Genomic DNA, 13,098 nt, shown 5'->3' with positions numbered 1-13,098 from the left:
TATCACCATCGATAGGCACGTGCAAATTTAGCAGCCCTCAGCAAACCTCATTTGCATGCGCAGTTTTTTAAGAATGGTTCGCCTTTTTGAAATCGCCACAGTAGCGGCCACAACAGTGGCCTGTTGAATTTTTCCGTCAATATTTGAGAATTTTCCCCTAGGTTCTTACCTTGTTAATCTCCTTTCTAGTAGATGTGTCTACTGGTCCTGAAGCCCCCTCCCTTTTAGTGGGCTTCACCTCCCTGATGTCTTAAGATCAATCAGAATTTGGAGAATTCTCTGTGTTTCAGATGCTCTGAGATGGTTTAAAAAAGAAAAAGGAAAACTCAGGAACGTGAAGTTTTGTTTGTCTGCTTGATAGCAGGACACGCGAGTTTCAAGTTTATTGAAATTTTGATTTGAATGCAATATCAAGTATTTTCAATGCGTATAACGATGATAATTTGGGGGGACAAATAAAACCATTTAAAAACAATAAACATACAGTCATATCCATAGTGAATTGGAGATACATAAGGAAGGCAGGGATAAATTACAATTGTTAAAAAAAAAAAAAAAAAGAAAAACATTGAGGGAAGAACAGCATCAGGAAGGGTATTAAAAATAATTTTTTTTTAGGTAAGATTTGATCTAAAAGTAAATGTATAAATAGGACTTGGTCTAAAAGTGAATAGGAAGCTCTATATAAGATTATTGCTGGTTGCACACAGTTTCTGTATCTGTTTTGATCAGTTGCTTGAATGTTATAATGTTAATAAATGTTTGTTACAGAGTAGAATAAAATTGTAATGTTGGAGATTTTTCCACATTTTCCTTCCTTCTGGGTTATGTCTTTCATTACATTGCTATTGCATGCTTTTCCACAAACTGAGGAAGGGGGGGGGGTAGGAACAGGTCCCTGGGAAGGAGGTGGAGTTGAAAAGATAATTGACAATATTCTGCAAGCAACTTGTGGTTTCAGATGCAAAACCCTAGCATTCAGGACCATGAGACATATCTACAAGAAAGAAGATTATCGAGGTAAGAACCTAATCGTAAGTCTTTCTTGCAGCGTATTGCATCTAATTATCTATAGAGCTTGACCCTTGGTCCTTACGGTAGTTTTTGAATAAAATTATTAGAGTAATCCCTTGTTAATATATTTTGGGCACAGCCAAGCAAGATGGAAGCTGCTGGGATGCCACACTGCTGCTACACTAATAGCAGGGTCTAGCCCTAGAAGCTGGCCATGTCATTAGAGATGCACTTCATTCTGCCCTTAAACTGGCCATAATATTGGAAATTTCTGCTTCTTCCTCTTCTGTAACTGCTCAGGGCACCGTTTTAGTCTGTTTGGAAAACCATTGAATTCTATAACATCCATTGGTAATACACACTATTTTGTGCTTACAGGATACTCCTGGATTTGTTGTAAATCGTCTTCTTGTGCCATATATGTTAGAAGCTATTCGGCTCCATGAGAAAGGTATGTGTGAATTGAAGAGACATTTTGTGAATGCTTAACCTGAAGTTTTGATCTGTTGGAAATCTCTTCACTAATTGCTGAACATTCTTACTGCAATAGTGTCAATTTCCCCTTCTGCAACAATATCATGCAACCTGTATGTACTGTAGCGTTACTTATAATAATGTGAAAAAAGATTTAAAGGGGGAAGCATTTGAAGAACACATCTTACCCTATATCTGTCTGAAGGTTTTGCAAACAAAAATGACATTTTTTATCTTGAATTCACAATATGCCCTCTGAAGTTCATATGACATTATTGTTCTAATTAAAAACTGATATCACAAAGTATGGTGCCTTAAGTTTGACTTTAGATGAGAATTAGGGCTGCACACTTAATGCGTTAAATGTTTAATGTTCATTCAAAATTTTAATGCATAAAAAATGTTAATGCACACTAATGCAGATCCCCTTACCACCTCATCTCTGCCTTGCTGCCACCACATCTCCTCCCTCCTGACCTTTCATAGCTGCCAGCAGTGCTAGTGATTTACGGCAGAACACCGCCTGCAGGCTAGCCAGATCCACAGTCTCTGTATACTCTTGAGTCCCTGCTATACTGGAACAGGAAGTTACATCATTTTATGCTACAGTACCTCCTGTTCCAGTGTAGCGGAGACTCAAGAGACCATGAGTCTGTGGAGCCGGCAGTGCTCTGCTTTAATCACTAGCATTGCTGGCAGGCTAAAAAAGGTCAGAGGGAGAGAAGGAGGAGGGAGAGATCCAACCATGGGAGGAGGAGGGAATTAAATTGGAATGTCAGTTTTGAGAATTTGTCTGCTATCTATATATTACACTATACAGGAGGAAATGAGGGGGCACTTTCTGTGATCTTATGATTAAACATTTTATTCAGTGTACATACAGCCCTAGTACTGATAGAAATTATGTCTTATGTTTAAAGCTAATTGCATGATTTTATTCTTCAAAACAGCAATTATGGAGGAGGTGTGTTCTGTTGATAATATGACAGGAACCACAACAGGCCAAAATATTATAGCCCGGGTTATCGGTCTGTAAAATGATGAAGGAGGCAACAATGATATTAAAAACTTGTGCATAAATTTTAATTAAATACTCCCAATACTATTGTTTGTGACACAACTTGTAAATGCAATCGCAGCCTACTCGTCATTGACCCACAGGTGCTTTAAAATTTTACTAGAAGAAATAAAAGTCACTTAAGTGCAATCTTGTTATGCACTGTAATGTTCAGTGGGTGAGCAGAGGCAAAGTTCTTGCCAAATTTATTGAGTGTTGTGATGTCAAATTTTTTGTTAAGGAACTTGGTCAGGACTATTTGCAACTGGAGGCCAAAATGGCTTTTAAGGTGAGATTTGAGTCATCAACACATAATAAATGAAGCTCAAGTAACATGAACAACCTTGGAAATGAATATAGCCAATAGAATATCCTCCTTCTCCCCCCTCCCCTGGAACATCTTATATTCTCAAAAATCCTATGAAAGAGGTGGTGTCAACTACTTTTAGGAAGCATAATAGCAACACACTATCTCACCCCTTAGTACCAGCAACAGTCAAGTCTCCCAAGTTATTCAGTAAGGCAGATCAAATTCTCATTGGTGTAGTTACAAAAAGATACCAGATCTTAAGGAATCCAAAAATGGCTTTTAAATCAGGTTCTTAACCAAATTTCAACACATTTAAATGTCAAATGTCAGCTTGCAAGATAAGACACAGCATGAAGAAATGGTGGTCATTTTGCAGGAAATGGAAACTTTTTCAGGAAGATCTTTCCAAATGGAATAATAAGATCTGCTGTGTTACACTGTACTGCTACAAGAGGAATTTGGGAGAAAAATTTAGAGTTAACAAGCCTTCTCTGGGCACAAAATACTGTATGCTTAAACATGGATCCATGGCAGTGGAAAATAATTTGGAACTATAGTGCTTTGAGTTTCTTGGAAGTGGTTAGTTTTCAAAGCTCAGAATTATGGCTCATCTCGTAGATGCCGAAACTGTACATCTCATCCTCCAAGCCCAAATACGTAGCCATTGAGATGCAGTAATTTGATGTACAGTGTTGGCATCTATGAGACAAACTTGTTTTTTTCTGTTACATAGAGCATTTTGGACCCCGGTTCGTTTACAGAAGTTGGATAGCTCTAAATCTAATAGATGCTGGCACTGTCATCTTGAAGCTGGGACATTGTACTGCTACAAGAGGAATTTGGGAGAAAAATTTGTTATTCTATTGTCCATTCATTCTTGCTTTTTGAAAATCAATATGGGGTCAAATAAATAATTTGTTAGATAATCCAGTGGCATTATCCTATGACACTGTATTGTTTGGCATGTCAATGGGGGCTAAAAGCCAAATATCCTCTAATAACAATAAGCTTCTACTCATTATGACGGGGGTTGCCATACAACAGATTACAAATAATTGGAAAAAATTGGGATAGGCTGAATTATAGCTTTTGGTGGAACTCTTTGTTCAAAATGGAAAGGATAATTGTTATGCAGCAAGGAAATTTTAAGAAATTTCAGGTTATTTGGGAGCCATTAACAAGATACTGTAAAGATTGAAATTATTGCATAGAATAGATATTCATTCCCTTTTGTTCATAAACGTCTAGGGTGGGAATATTTTATGATTTCTTCTGCTTATGATTAATTGTTGGATATAAGGGAAGGGGGATATTTGTTGAAAGCTATAATTTGATGATATAATAAGTAATGTTAAAATATAAAATGATTGTATTTGTGTTAGACTTATTGTGAGCTTAAAAACTGAATTAAGATTTATTAAAAAAAAAAAAATTATGGCTCATCAAGTTTAACGAGATGAGAGAGGTATTGATGGAAAATGATACCAATTTTTTACATATCGGTACTGATTGGTCTCAATGCTAGCAAAATTCTCTGCAATGAAGGTTGCAGTTCCTCTTCTGTCAGCTTTTGGTACAAGTTATTACTGTAAGCATATATATTTTTTTTAATCAGCAACACATTAAATTCCATTCATAATCAACTGACAGCCGAAATCTCTGAAGCATGTCCTAGAATCCAGATGACAGTGTCTGGTTGGTGAAAACTAAACTCTGTGGAGCAATGATGATCCTAAAATGGACTTTAATAAAGACACAAAGTTCCAAATGCGCATCAAAACATTCCACAGAAAGATGAAATAATCCACATAAAAACCTATAGGACCTAGTCCGCTGATTGCACAGGACCCAACATGGTCCGCGTTTCGACAAAATGTCTTCCTCAGGTGTCCCTAAGTGTCCTATGGTAATAAATATGTGGAAAAACTGAACTGTGAAAAAAGATGCTGCTAAATCCAAAGCTTTGTCGAAATGCAGACCGTGTTGGGTCCTGTGCAGTCGGAGGACTAGGTCCTATAGGTTTCAGGATCATTGTTGCTCCACAGAGTTTTTTTTAGTTTTCTCTTGGATTTTTGGGGTCAATTTATTTTGGCTTGTTAGTGTCTGGTTGGTAACTTATCTTCCAAAATAGGTGTACAAGGAAACCACCGAGACTAAGCATTGTTAAAATGTAATAACTCGCATATATTGTACATTTGTATTGGCAAATTGAATCTTAATAAATCTTACGGTTTGTGCATTTGTATTGTGGTGGCATGAGTTAATTTGTTAAAAAATTTTGGAAAAAAAGTGGCATGCAGTTTACTTTTACATGGCTGATCCCCGATCCAACGCATATCAAAATTGACCATGAAGCATGTAAAGATGGTTTTGGATGGTCTTTACAGTTCCCAATAAATCTTTTGGGGGAGATAGAAAACATGCAGTTCATACAAGGAGAAGTTCAGAAAACAAGAACATTGCTAGCTGACTACAGGAAATATTTTCAATGTTGTTTCTGCCTACCTGAAAGGGACAAACTCTCTTTTTTTTTTATGGCACCTTCCTTTTTCATTTTTCTTCAGTCTGTTGAAAATAATAGTTAGGCCTTAATTTTCTGAAATGTTGGGTGTCCATTTGTTAGTGTGAATTTTGATTCATTAGCATGCCTTAAATTTTGTGCACACTAAATTTCATTTAAATTAACCTTTGATTTGATTAGTGCATCTACAAACAATTTTGGACATGGCAAGTACTAACGTGGATTACATTTTTATTAGAATAGGTAATTTTGTAGCAGTGCATCTAAGTTGATGGAAAGATGCCTGTTTCTTGCTAATTTTTGGTGGAAAGATGCCTGTTTCTTGCCAATTTTATAAAGAAAACACCTAAATGTCTTAAAGCACTAGCACAAATCTGCTTGGTACTTATCAAACTTGCCATTGAGGCAAGAATGATCCCTGTGTCTGTATCCTCCACACAGAGGAAACCTTAGAAACATAGAAATAGACGGCAGATAAAGGGCACGGCCCATCTAGTCTGCCCATCCCAATGACCCTCCCTACCTGACTCTGCGAATAGATCCCACATGTCTATCCCATTTGGCCTTAAAATCTGGCACGCTGCTGGCCTCAATGACCTGAAGTGGAAGACTGTTCCAGCGATCAATCACCCTTTCAGTGAAGAAGAACTTCCTAGTGTCACCGTGCAGTTTCCCGCCCCTGATTTTCCACGGATGCCCCCTTGTTGCTGCGGGACCCTTGAAAAAGAAGATATCTTCTTCCACCTCGATGTGGCCCGTGAGATACTTGAATGTCTCGATCATATCTCCCCTCTCTCTACGTTCCTCGAGTGAGTAGAGCTGTAACATCCCTAGCCACTCCTCATATGGGAGATTCTTGAGTCCCGAGACCATCCGGGTGGCCATTCTCTGGACCGATTCCAGTCTCAGTACATCCTTACGGTAATGCGGCCTCCAGAATTGCACACAGTAATCCAGGTGCGGTCTCACCATGGATCTATACAACGGCATAATGACTTCAGGTTTACGGCTGACGAAACTCCTGCATATGCAACCTATGATTTGCCTTGCTTTGGAGGAAGCTTGCTTCACTTGATTTTCAGTCTTCATGTCTTCACTGACGATCACCTCTAAGTCTCGTTCTGCTTCAGTTCTTGTTAGGATCTCGCCATTAAGGGTCTAAGTCAGGGGTGTCCAATGTCGGTCCTCGAGGGCCGCAATCCAGTCGGGTTTTCAGGATTTCCCCAATGAATATGTATGAGATCTATTAGCATACAATGAAAGCAGTGCATGCAAATAGATCTCATGTATATTCATTGGGGAAATCCTGAAAACCCGACTGGATTGTGGCCCTCGAAGACCGACATTGGACACTCCTGGTGTAAGTCTTGCATGGATTTTGGCTGCCCAGGTGCATGACTTTGCATTTTTTGGCATTAAAACTGAGTTGCCAGGACCTAGACCAGCGCTCCACTAGAAATAGGTCGTGCATCATGTCGTCTGGCATTGAATTGTCTGTTTTGCTTTTGCTCACTACATTGCTCAGTTTGGCGTCATCGGCAAATAATGTTATTTTACCTCGGAGCCCTTCTGCCAAGTCTCTTATATAGATGTTGAACAAGATCGGGCTCTCTAATGCTGCATAACACTTACTGCAAAAACCCTTATCTGCCGTAGAGTTTAAAATGAATGGCACAACAACCTAGGCACAACTTAGCCTTGAGAGCACCAACGTCAGACTCGCTGGTCTATAATTTCCTGGATCACCTCTGGCATCCTTTTAAAAAATTGGCATCACATTGGCCACCCTCCAGTCTAACAGTACTGGATTTTAAAGATAAATTACTAAAAATAGCTCTGCAAGTTCATTTTTCAATTCTGTCGGCACTTTGTGATATATACCATCTGGTCCAGGTGATTTGCTACTGTTCAGTTTGTCAGATTGACCCGTTAAGTCTTTCAGTGTTAACAGAGATTTGTTTTTCTCTGGTTCATTAGCAATGAATACTATTTCTAGCACCAGTATCTCTCCCACATCTTCTTTGGTGGAGACCGAAGCAAAGAATTCATTTAATCTCTGTTATGATCTTGTCTTCCCTGAAAGCCCCTTTTATCCCTTAGTTGTCTAGCAGTCTAACTGATTCTTTTCCCAGGTTCTTACTTTTAATATGCCTAAAAAAGATTTTGCTTCCAGCTCAGTCTTCTTTCAGGGTCTCTTTGCCTTCCTTATTAGCACCTTGCATTTGACTTGTCATTCCTTATCTGTTTACAATTATTTTCTGTTGGATCCTCCTTCCACTTTCTAATGGATTCTCTTTTAGCTCTAATAGTTTCCTTCACCTCACTTCTTAGCCACACTGGCTGATGTTTGGTCTTCCTTCCTCCTTTTTTAGTACATAGAATATATGTAGTCTGGGCTTCCAGGATGGTATTTTTGAATAACATCCATTCCTGATATAAATTTTTAAAATATGTCAATTCTAGTAACTATCTCTGAGATAAGATGGTGTAGCATGATCACATTTGCATGCCTTATGAAGTAGTTGAATAGGCTGCAGTCACTTCAAAGCAAATGGAAGACCTGTGACGAGGGAATTACAGTAATACTAAATGCGATAGAATTGACATTCTTTTTTTACATGTGAATTGCATTAGTTCTGTATCTGTTTGTATATCGGTATTTTGCATCAAATTTTATTGAAAGAAAACAAGCACCGTATTTTCACGCATATAACGCGCACCCGTGTAAAACGCGCACATGGGTATAGCGCGCGGGAAACCGAAATATATGTAAAAAAAATTTTATATAGCGCACACACGTGTATACCGCGCATGCTGCTTGCCGCCCCGACTCTCCTTTCCAGCCCTGCCCCGAGTCTCCTCTGGTCCCGACTCTCACTTTCCAGCCCTGCCCCGAGTCTCCTCTGGCCCCAAAGGACCGCTCACACCCCCCCAGCTTTCCCCCCCCCAAATGGAGAAGCTGCCTATCGTTGTTTCCCGATGCCAGTGAGCCCTGCTGCTTTCTCTGCCGGCAGTCCCGCCCCTTCTCTGAGCCCTGCGCTGCGCTGCTTCCTCTGCCGCGGTCCCGCCCCTGACGTCAGAGAAAGGGCGGGACCGTCTGAAGAGGAAGCAGCGCAGCGCAGGGCTCAGAGAAGGGGCAGGACCGCCGGCAGAGGAAGCAGCAGGGCTCACTGGCATCGGGAAACAACAGTAGGCAGCTTCTCCATGCGGAAGGGGGGGGAAGGCTGGGGGATGCGAGCGGTCCTTCGGTGTGATGAATTGGACGTCGGGGGGGAACTATGTAAAAAAAATTTGTACAACGTGCTCACGCAAGGTTATTCTCAGTTTGTAAAATCGTGTATAACGCACGCGTTATATGCATGAAAATACGGTAACAGTAATACAAATATAGAGATCAAACATATATAACTTGTTGCAACAGTAAGGAATGAAAGCACTCACTCCAAAAAAGATTTCCCCTTCCTGTCCCTCAGCATCACAGGGTATACCATGGTTTTCTTCTGTATACCCACAAAACCCTTGTGTCCCTCTCCTAAGCCTGCATTACTTTAACTAATAGAAATATCTTTGAATACTGTATATCATTTTTAATAATAAATGGTGTTGGAACCTACTTAGAAGTACTGTATAACAGGCAGGCTATAAATTTATTAAATGAATTGAATGCTTTTTCTAGGGCATGCTTCAAAGGAGGACATAGACGTTGCCATGAAACTGGGTGCTGGTTATCCCATGGGTCCATTTGAATTGCTGGATTATGTTGGCTTGGATACTTGTAAATTCATCATTGAAGGTAGGTGCTGCATGCCTTCAACTTGCAGTAAAATGTAATTGCATAAAGACACGGCAGCCAAATCCTGAAGCTGAAACAGTTTTCCACTTGTAAAAAATAATGTCAAGCAGTTAGGAGCTGGCCTACTTTCCCAGACCAAGAACTTTGTGGTCAGTAAGATAAGACTTCTATAATCTTTGTGGATCATTGGTTTATTCCAAAGCTATCGCACATAGAGCTATCTCGATATACTATGCAAGTAAGTTTATTTTTGGAATGAGGTGTATTTTTTGTGTATCTTGTAGCTCAGTGTTTCTAAACACGCAGTACGCTTACCCTTGGGGGTACATGACCTGTCCGCTGCCAGGGATCCCTCTCTGCCTGACCACCCGCTGCTGAAGCTGCTGCCTCCCTGTTTGCCGGCCCGCTACACCCCACCAAACCCCCGAAGCCGACCCTTTTACTTCATTGGAGCAGGACTGGCTCCCTCCTCCCCCGTAGCACTCTGTGTAGGTACACAGGCAGCGATTCACACTGCGTAGCTGGCCCAGAACCTTCTCTCTGATGTCAGAATTGACGTCGGAGGGAAGGCTTGTGAAATGTGTGAATTGCTGCACACGCCGTCCCTGCACAGAGTTGCTGCTGGAGGAGGATGGAGCGAGCCTGGCTCCAACGAAGTACCAGTGTAGGGGTGGGGGGTGGTGCAGCTGGCTGGCAGACATTGAGGGAGGGAGGGATCCCCAGCAGCTGCTTCAGCAGGGGGTGGGCGGGCAGGGATCCCTTTTTGTGGATGGGTCTGCTTCAGGGGAGGAGGGGAGTGCGGGTGGGCAGGGAAGGCAGGGATCCACAGCGTGTAACTTAATTTTGGGACAAAGCTGGGTGGGGGTACAAACTTGACACAGAAGGAAGGGAAGGGTCATGAACATTGGACACAGAAGGGAGGGAATAGAAAGGGAGAATTGATGGGCATGAGTGTGAGTGAGAGATGGTGCACATGGAGAAAGGAAGAAAGGAAAATTGGGCATAAAGAGAGGAATGAGGTAGAGATGCATGGGGAATAGAAGGATGAGAGGGAGAAATGTTGGATATGGTAGTGGAGAGGGCAGATTGAAGGGGATGCAAGGTGGAGGAATGTTGAACATAGTGATAGAGAGAAATGTGGCATTTTTCTGGAGAGGCGTGATAGGAGAAATGGGCATGGGACTGGTGGGCAGTGGTGAAAAATGCACATTATCCTGGGCATAAGAACATAAGAAATTGCCTCCGCTGAGGCAGACCAGAGGTCCATCTCGCCCAGCGGTCCGCTCCCGCGGCGTCCCATCAGGCCTATTGCCTGAGCAGTGGTCCCTGACTATCCCTATGACCTACCTCTACTCCTATCTGTACCCCTCAATTCCTTTATCCTCTAGGAACCTATCCAAACCTTCTTTGAAGCCCTGTAACGTGCTCCAGCCTATCACAGCCTCTGGAAGTGCGTTCCATGTATCCACCACCCTCTGGGTGAAAAAGAACTTCCTGGCGTTTGTTCTAAACCTGTCCCCTTTTAATTTCTCTGAGTGCCCCCTTGTACTTGTGGTTCCCCATAATCTGAAAAATCTGTCCCTGTCTACCTTTTCTATACCCTTCAGGATCTTGAAGGACATAAGAGGGAGAAATGTTGGATGTGGCAGTAGAGGGGGCAGGAAAGAGGCCTGGATCTCTCAAGACAGGGGGACAGTGAGAGAGAGAGAGGGAGACATATTGCCAATAGGGGTGGAGGAGAAAGGAAGAAAAGTTGGACTCGTGGAGGGACAGAGAGAGAGAGAGATGTTGGTTGGGGAAAGGAATGAAGTCCAGAGGAGAGGAAGCTTGCAGGAGGCAGAAAGAAAGAAATATGGTATGCACAGTTAGAAGGAAATGCAACCAGAGACTCATGAAATCACCAGACAACAAAGGTAGGAAAAATAATTTTATTTTATTTTCAGTTTAGTCATCAAACTGTGTCAGTTTTGTGAATTTATATCTGCTGTCTATATTTTGCTCTTTATTTGTCTATTTTTCTATAGTTGTTACTGATTGCATATTTTAAAGTCATCTGCCTTGACCTCTTTGAAATACCTCCTCGAATATAGATGATGATTAACATTTTCTCTGCGTACAGTGTGCTTTGTGGGGGTTTTATTTTGTGGTTACCATTATGCATTAATAAGATAATATTGTGTGTGTATGAAAAATGGATGGAAGAAATTGCATTACAGTTAGTATTATTATGGGGGTAGGTCTGGGGCAGAGCTTAGGCTTAGGGGGTATTTGGCTTGAAGAAGTTGAGAAACGCTGTTGTAGCTGATCGGCAGGAAAATAGACTGCATGTCAAATGAATCTTGTGGAGGGGGCAAGTAATGTTCCAGAAAGCCTGCTTAGCACACTCTGCTTTTCTCTTCAGAAAGCTGGAAATTCAACTATAGCAAAAGTTAAGCCAAGATGTTGCACACTCTTGTTCTTCACTCTTTTCGTAAACAATTGCTTTTAATTGACAAGCAAATTGCCATATTTTTCAGACCTTAAGATGCACCCACCTGTAGAGGAGGAAAATCCAAGAAGAAAAAAAATTTTGAACCAAATTTTTATTTTCTTCTTGGATTTTCCTCCTCTACACGTAGGTGTGTCAGGTGGTCTGGTGTTTCTGGTGCTGGGAAGCCAGCAGCCCAAAGCCCCCCAGGTACCTTTTTTAGTGGCGGTGGTCCAGCATGGTCTCCAGGATTGCTGCTTTTGTCTTAGAGTGACGCACAATGCAGGAGCGCGACCTTTGCGCTGACTGTAGCCAATTACAGTGTCTCGCGATCAGGCAGGAAGCGCAAAGGTTGCGCATCGATCTTATAAGACAAAGTCAGCCGTCAAGGAGACCGCACTGGACCACCGCCACTAAAAAAAGGTACTGGGGGGGAGGGCGCAGTATATTCGGTCCATAAGACACACACCCTTTTTGGGATGCGTCTTATGGTCAGAAAAATACGATAGTAGTTGTATGTCCTATTTGTGTGGAGTTCTGTTTTTTTAATTATTGCATTTTTACTATATGGCACTAAGCTGCAGGGTCTTAGGCCTGGATTCACTAACCTGCCTGATGAATTCAGGAACGAAAAATATGCACTTAGGGGTGATCGGAGGAACGCCCCCATCTGCCTGCACAGATCGCTCTATAGCGATCCCCGCGCATGCGCAGACCATCTGTAGATGGTCTGCGCATGCCCGTCTGAGATGCGACCCTTTTTTTTTTGTTTGTTTGAGACAGTCCTGCCAGACAAGAAGAGCCCGTGGTTTTCTCTGCATATTTTCTCTGCATGCCTTTCAAATGGCAAGGGAGTGTACTCTTTAGACTGAAAACCTTGTAAAGAATTTTAGGCAAGCTGCCCAGTTTCGTGAAGAGTAGCTTAAAGTTACGCTGAAACGTTCCCTTGTCTCTACAGGAATCTCTCCAGCCATCAGTACTGTTTCTATGGGAATTATAAATGGAACCTCTGAGGAAACTCCTTATTCAAACAATGGGACTTCATAAAAATTACAATAACAAAACTAGGAAGCCCTGCAAGCCCGTGGTTTTAACCCACTTTAAACCCACGGGTTAAACCCACGGGTTTGCTGGGCGGGGAAGGGCAGGAGAACGGCGATGCAACAGGAGAGATTCGGGGAAGATTGAGGAAGAGCAGGGCAGCATTCGGGGCGAGCAGGCAGGTAGAGATTGCAGGGCAGAGACAGGGTTTCCAGTCGGAAAGACGTTTTCGACTGGTCCCCAGCAGTCGCTTCTTCAGGTGATTGGCCAGCCCAGTCGGATCAGAAATTTGGTGTTGTGAGTCGCGTCCCAGCCTACTTTGCATGTGTTTCACCTCATTTGCATGCACGGATTCGAAGTGGATCGCAGGAGAGGTAAGTGAATCAGGCCGGATGGAAATTTGATAGTAAAGGGGTCGCAA

At 42.0% G+C, this 13,098-nt stretch overlaps 1 protein-coding gene across 1 annotated transcript in view; it reads left to right on the top strand.

Annotated features, from left to right (window-relative positions):
- HADH (hydroxyacyl-CoA dehydrogenase) overlaps positions 1-13,098 on the top strand; it is a 128,020-nt gene that overhangs the window by 108,791 nt on the left and 6,131 nt on the right. Inside the window, exons 6-7 of the mRNA XM_033956337.1 lie at positions 1,393-1,465; positions 9,053-9,169. Coding sequence (XP_033812228.1) covers positions 1,393-1,465; positions 9,053-9,169 — 190 coding nt within the window. The remainder of the gene's footprint in view (positions 1-1,392; positions 1,466-9,052; positions 9,170-13,098) is intronic.

Source organism: Geotrypetes seraphini, chromosome 1 (assembly GCF_902459505.1).
Source record: "Geotrypetes seraphini chromosome 1, aGeoSer1.1, whole genome shotgun sequence".
In the NCBI taxonomy this organism is placed as follows: Eukaryota; Metazoa; Chordata; class Amphibia; order Gymnophiona; family Dermophiidae; genus Geotrypetes; species Geotrypetes seraphini.
Note: the sequence above shows the minus strand (reverse complement) of the source record. Positions and strands in the feature narration are given on the sequence as shown.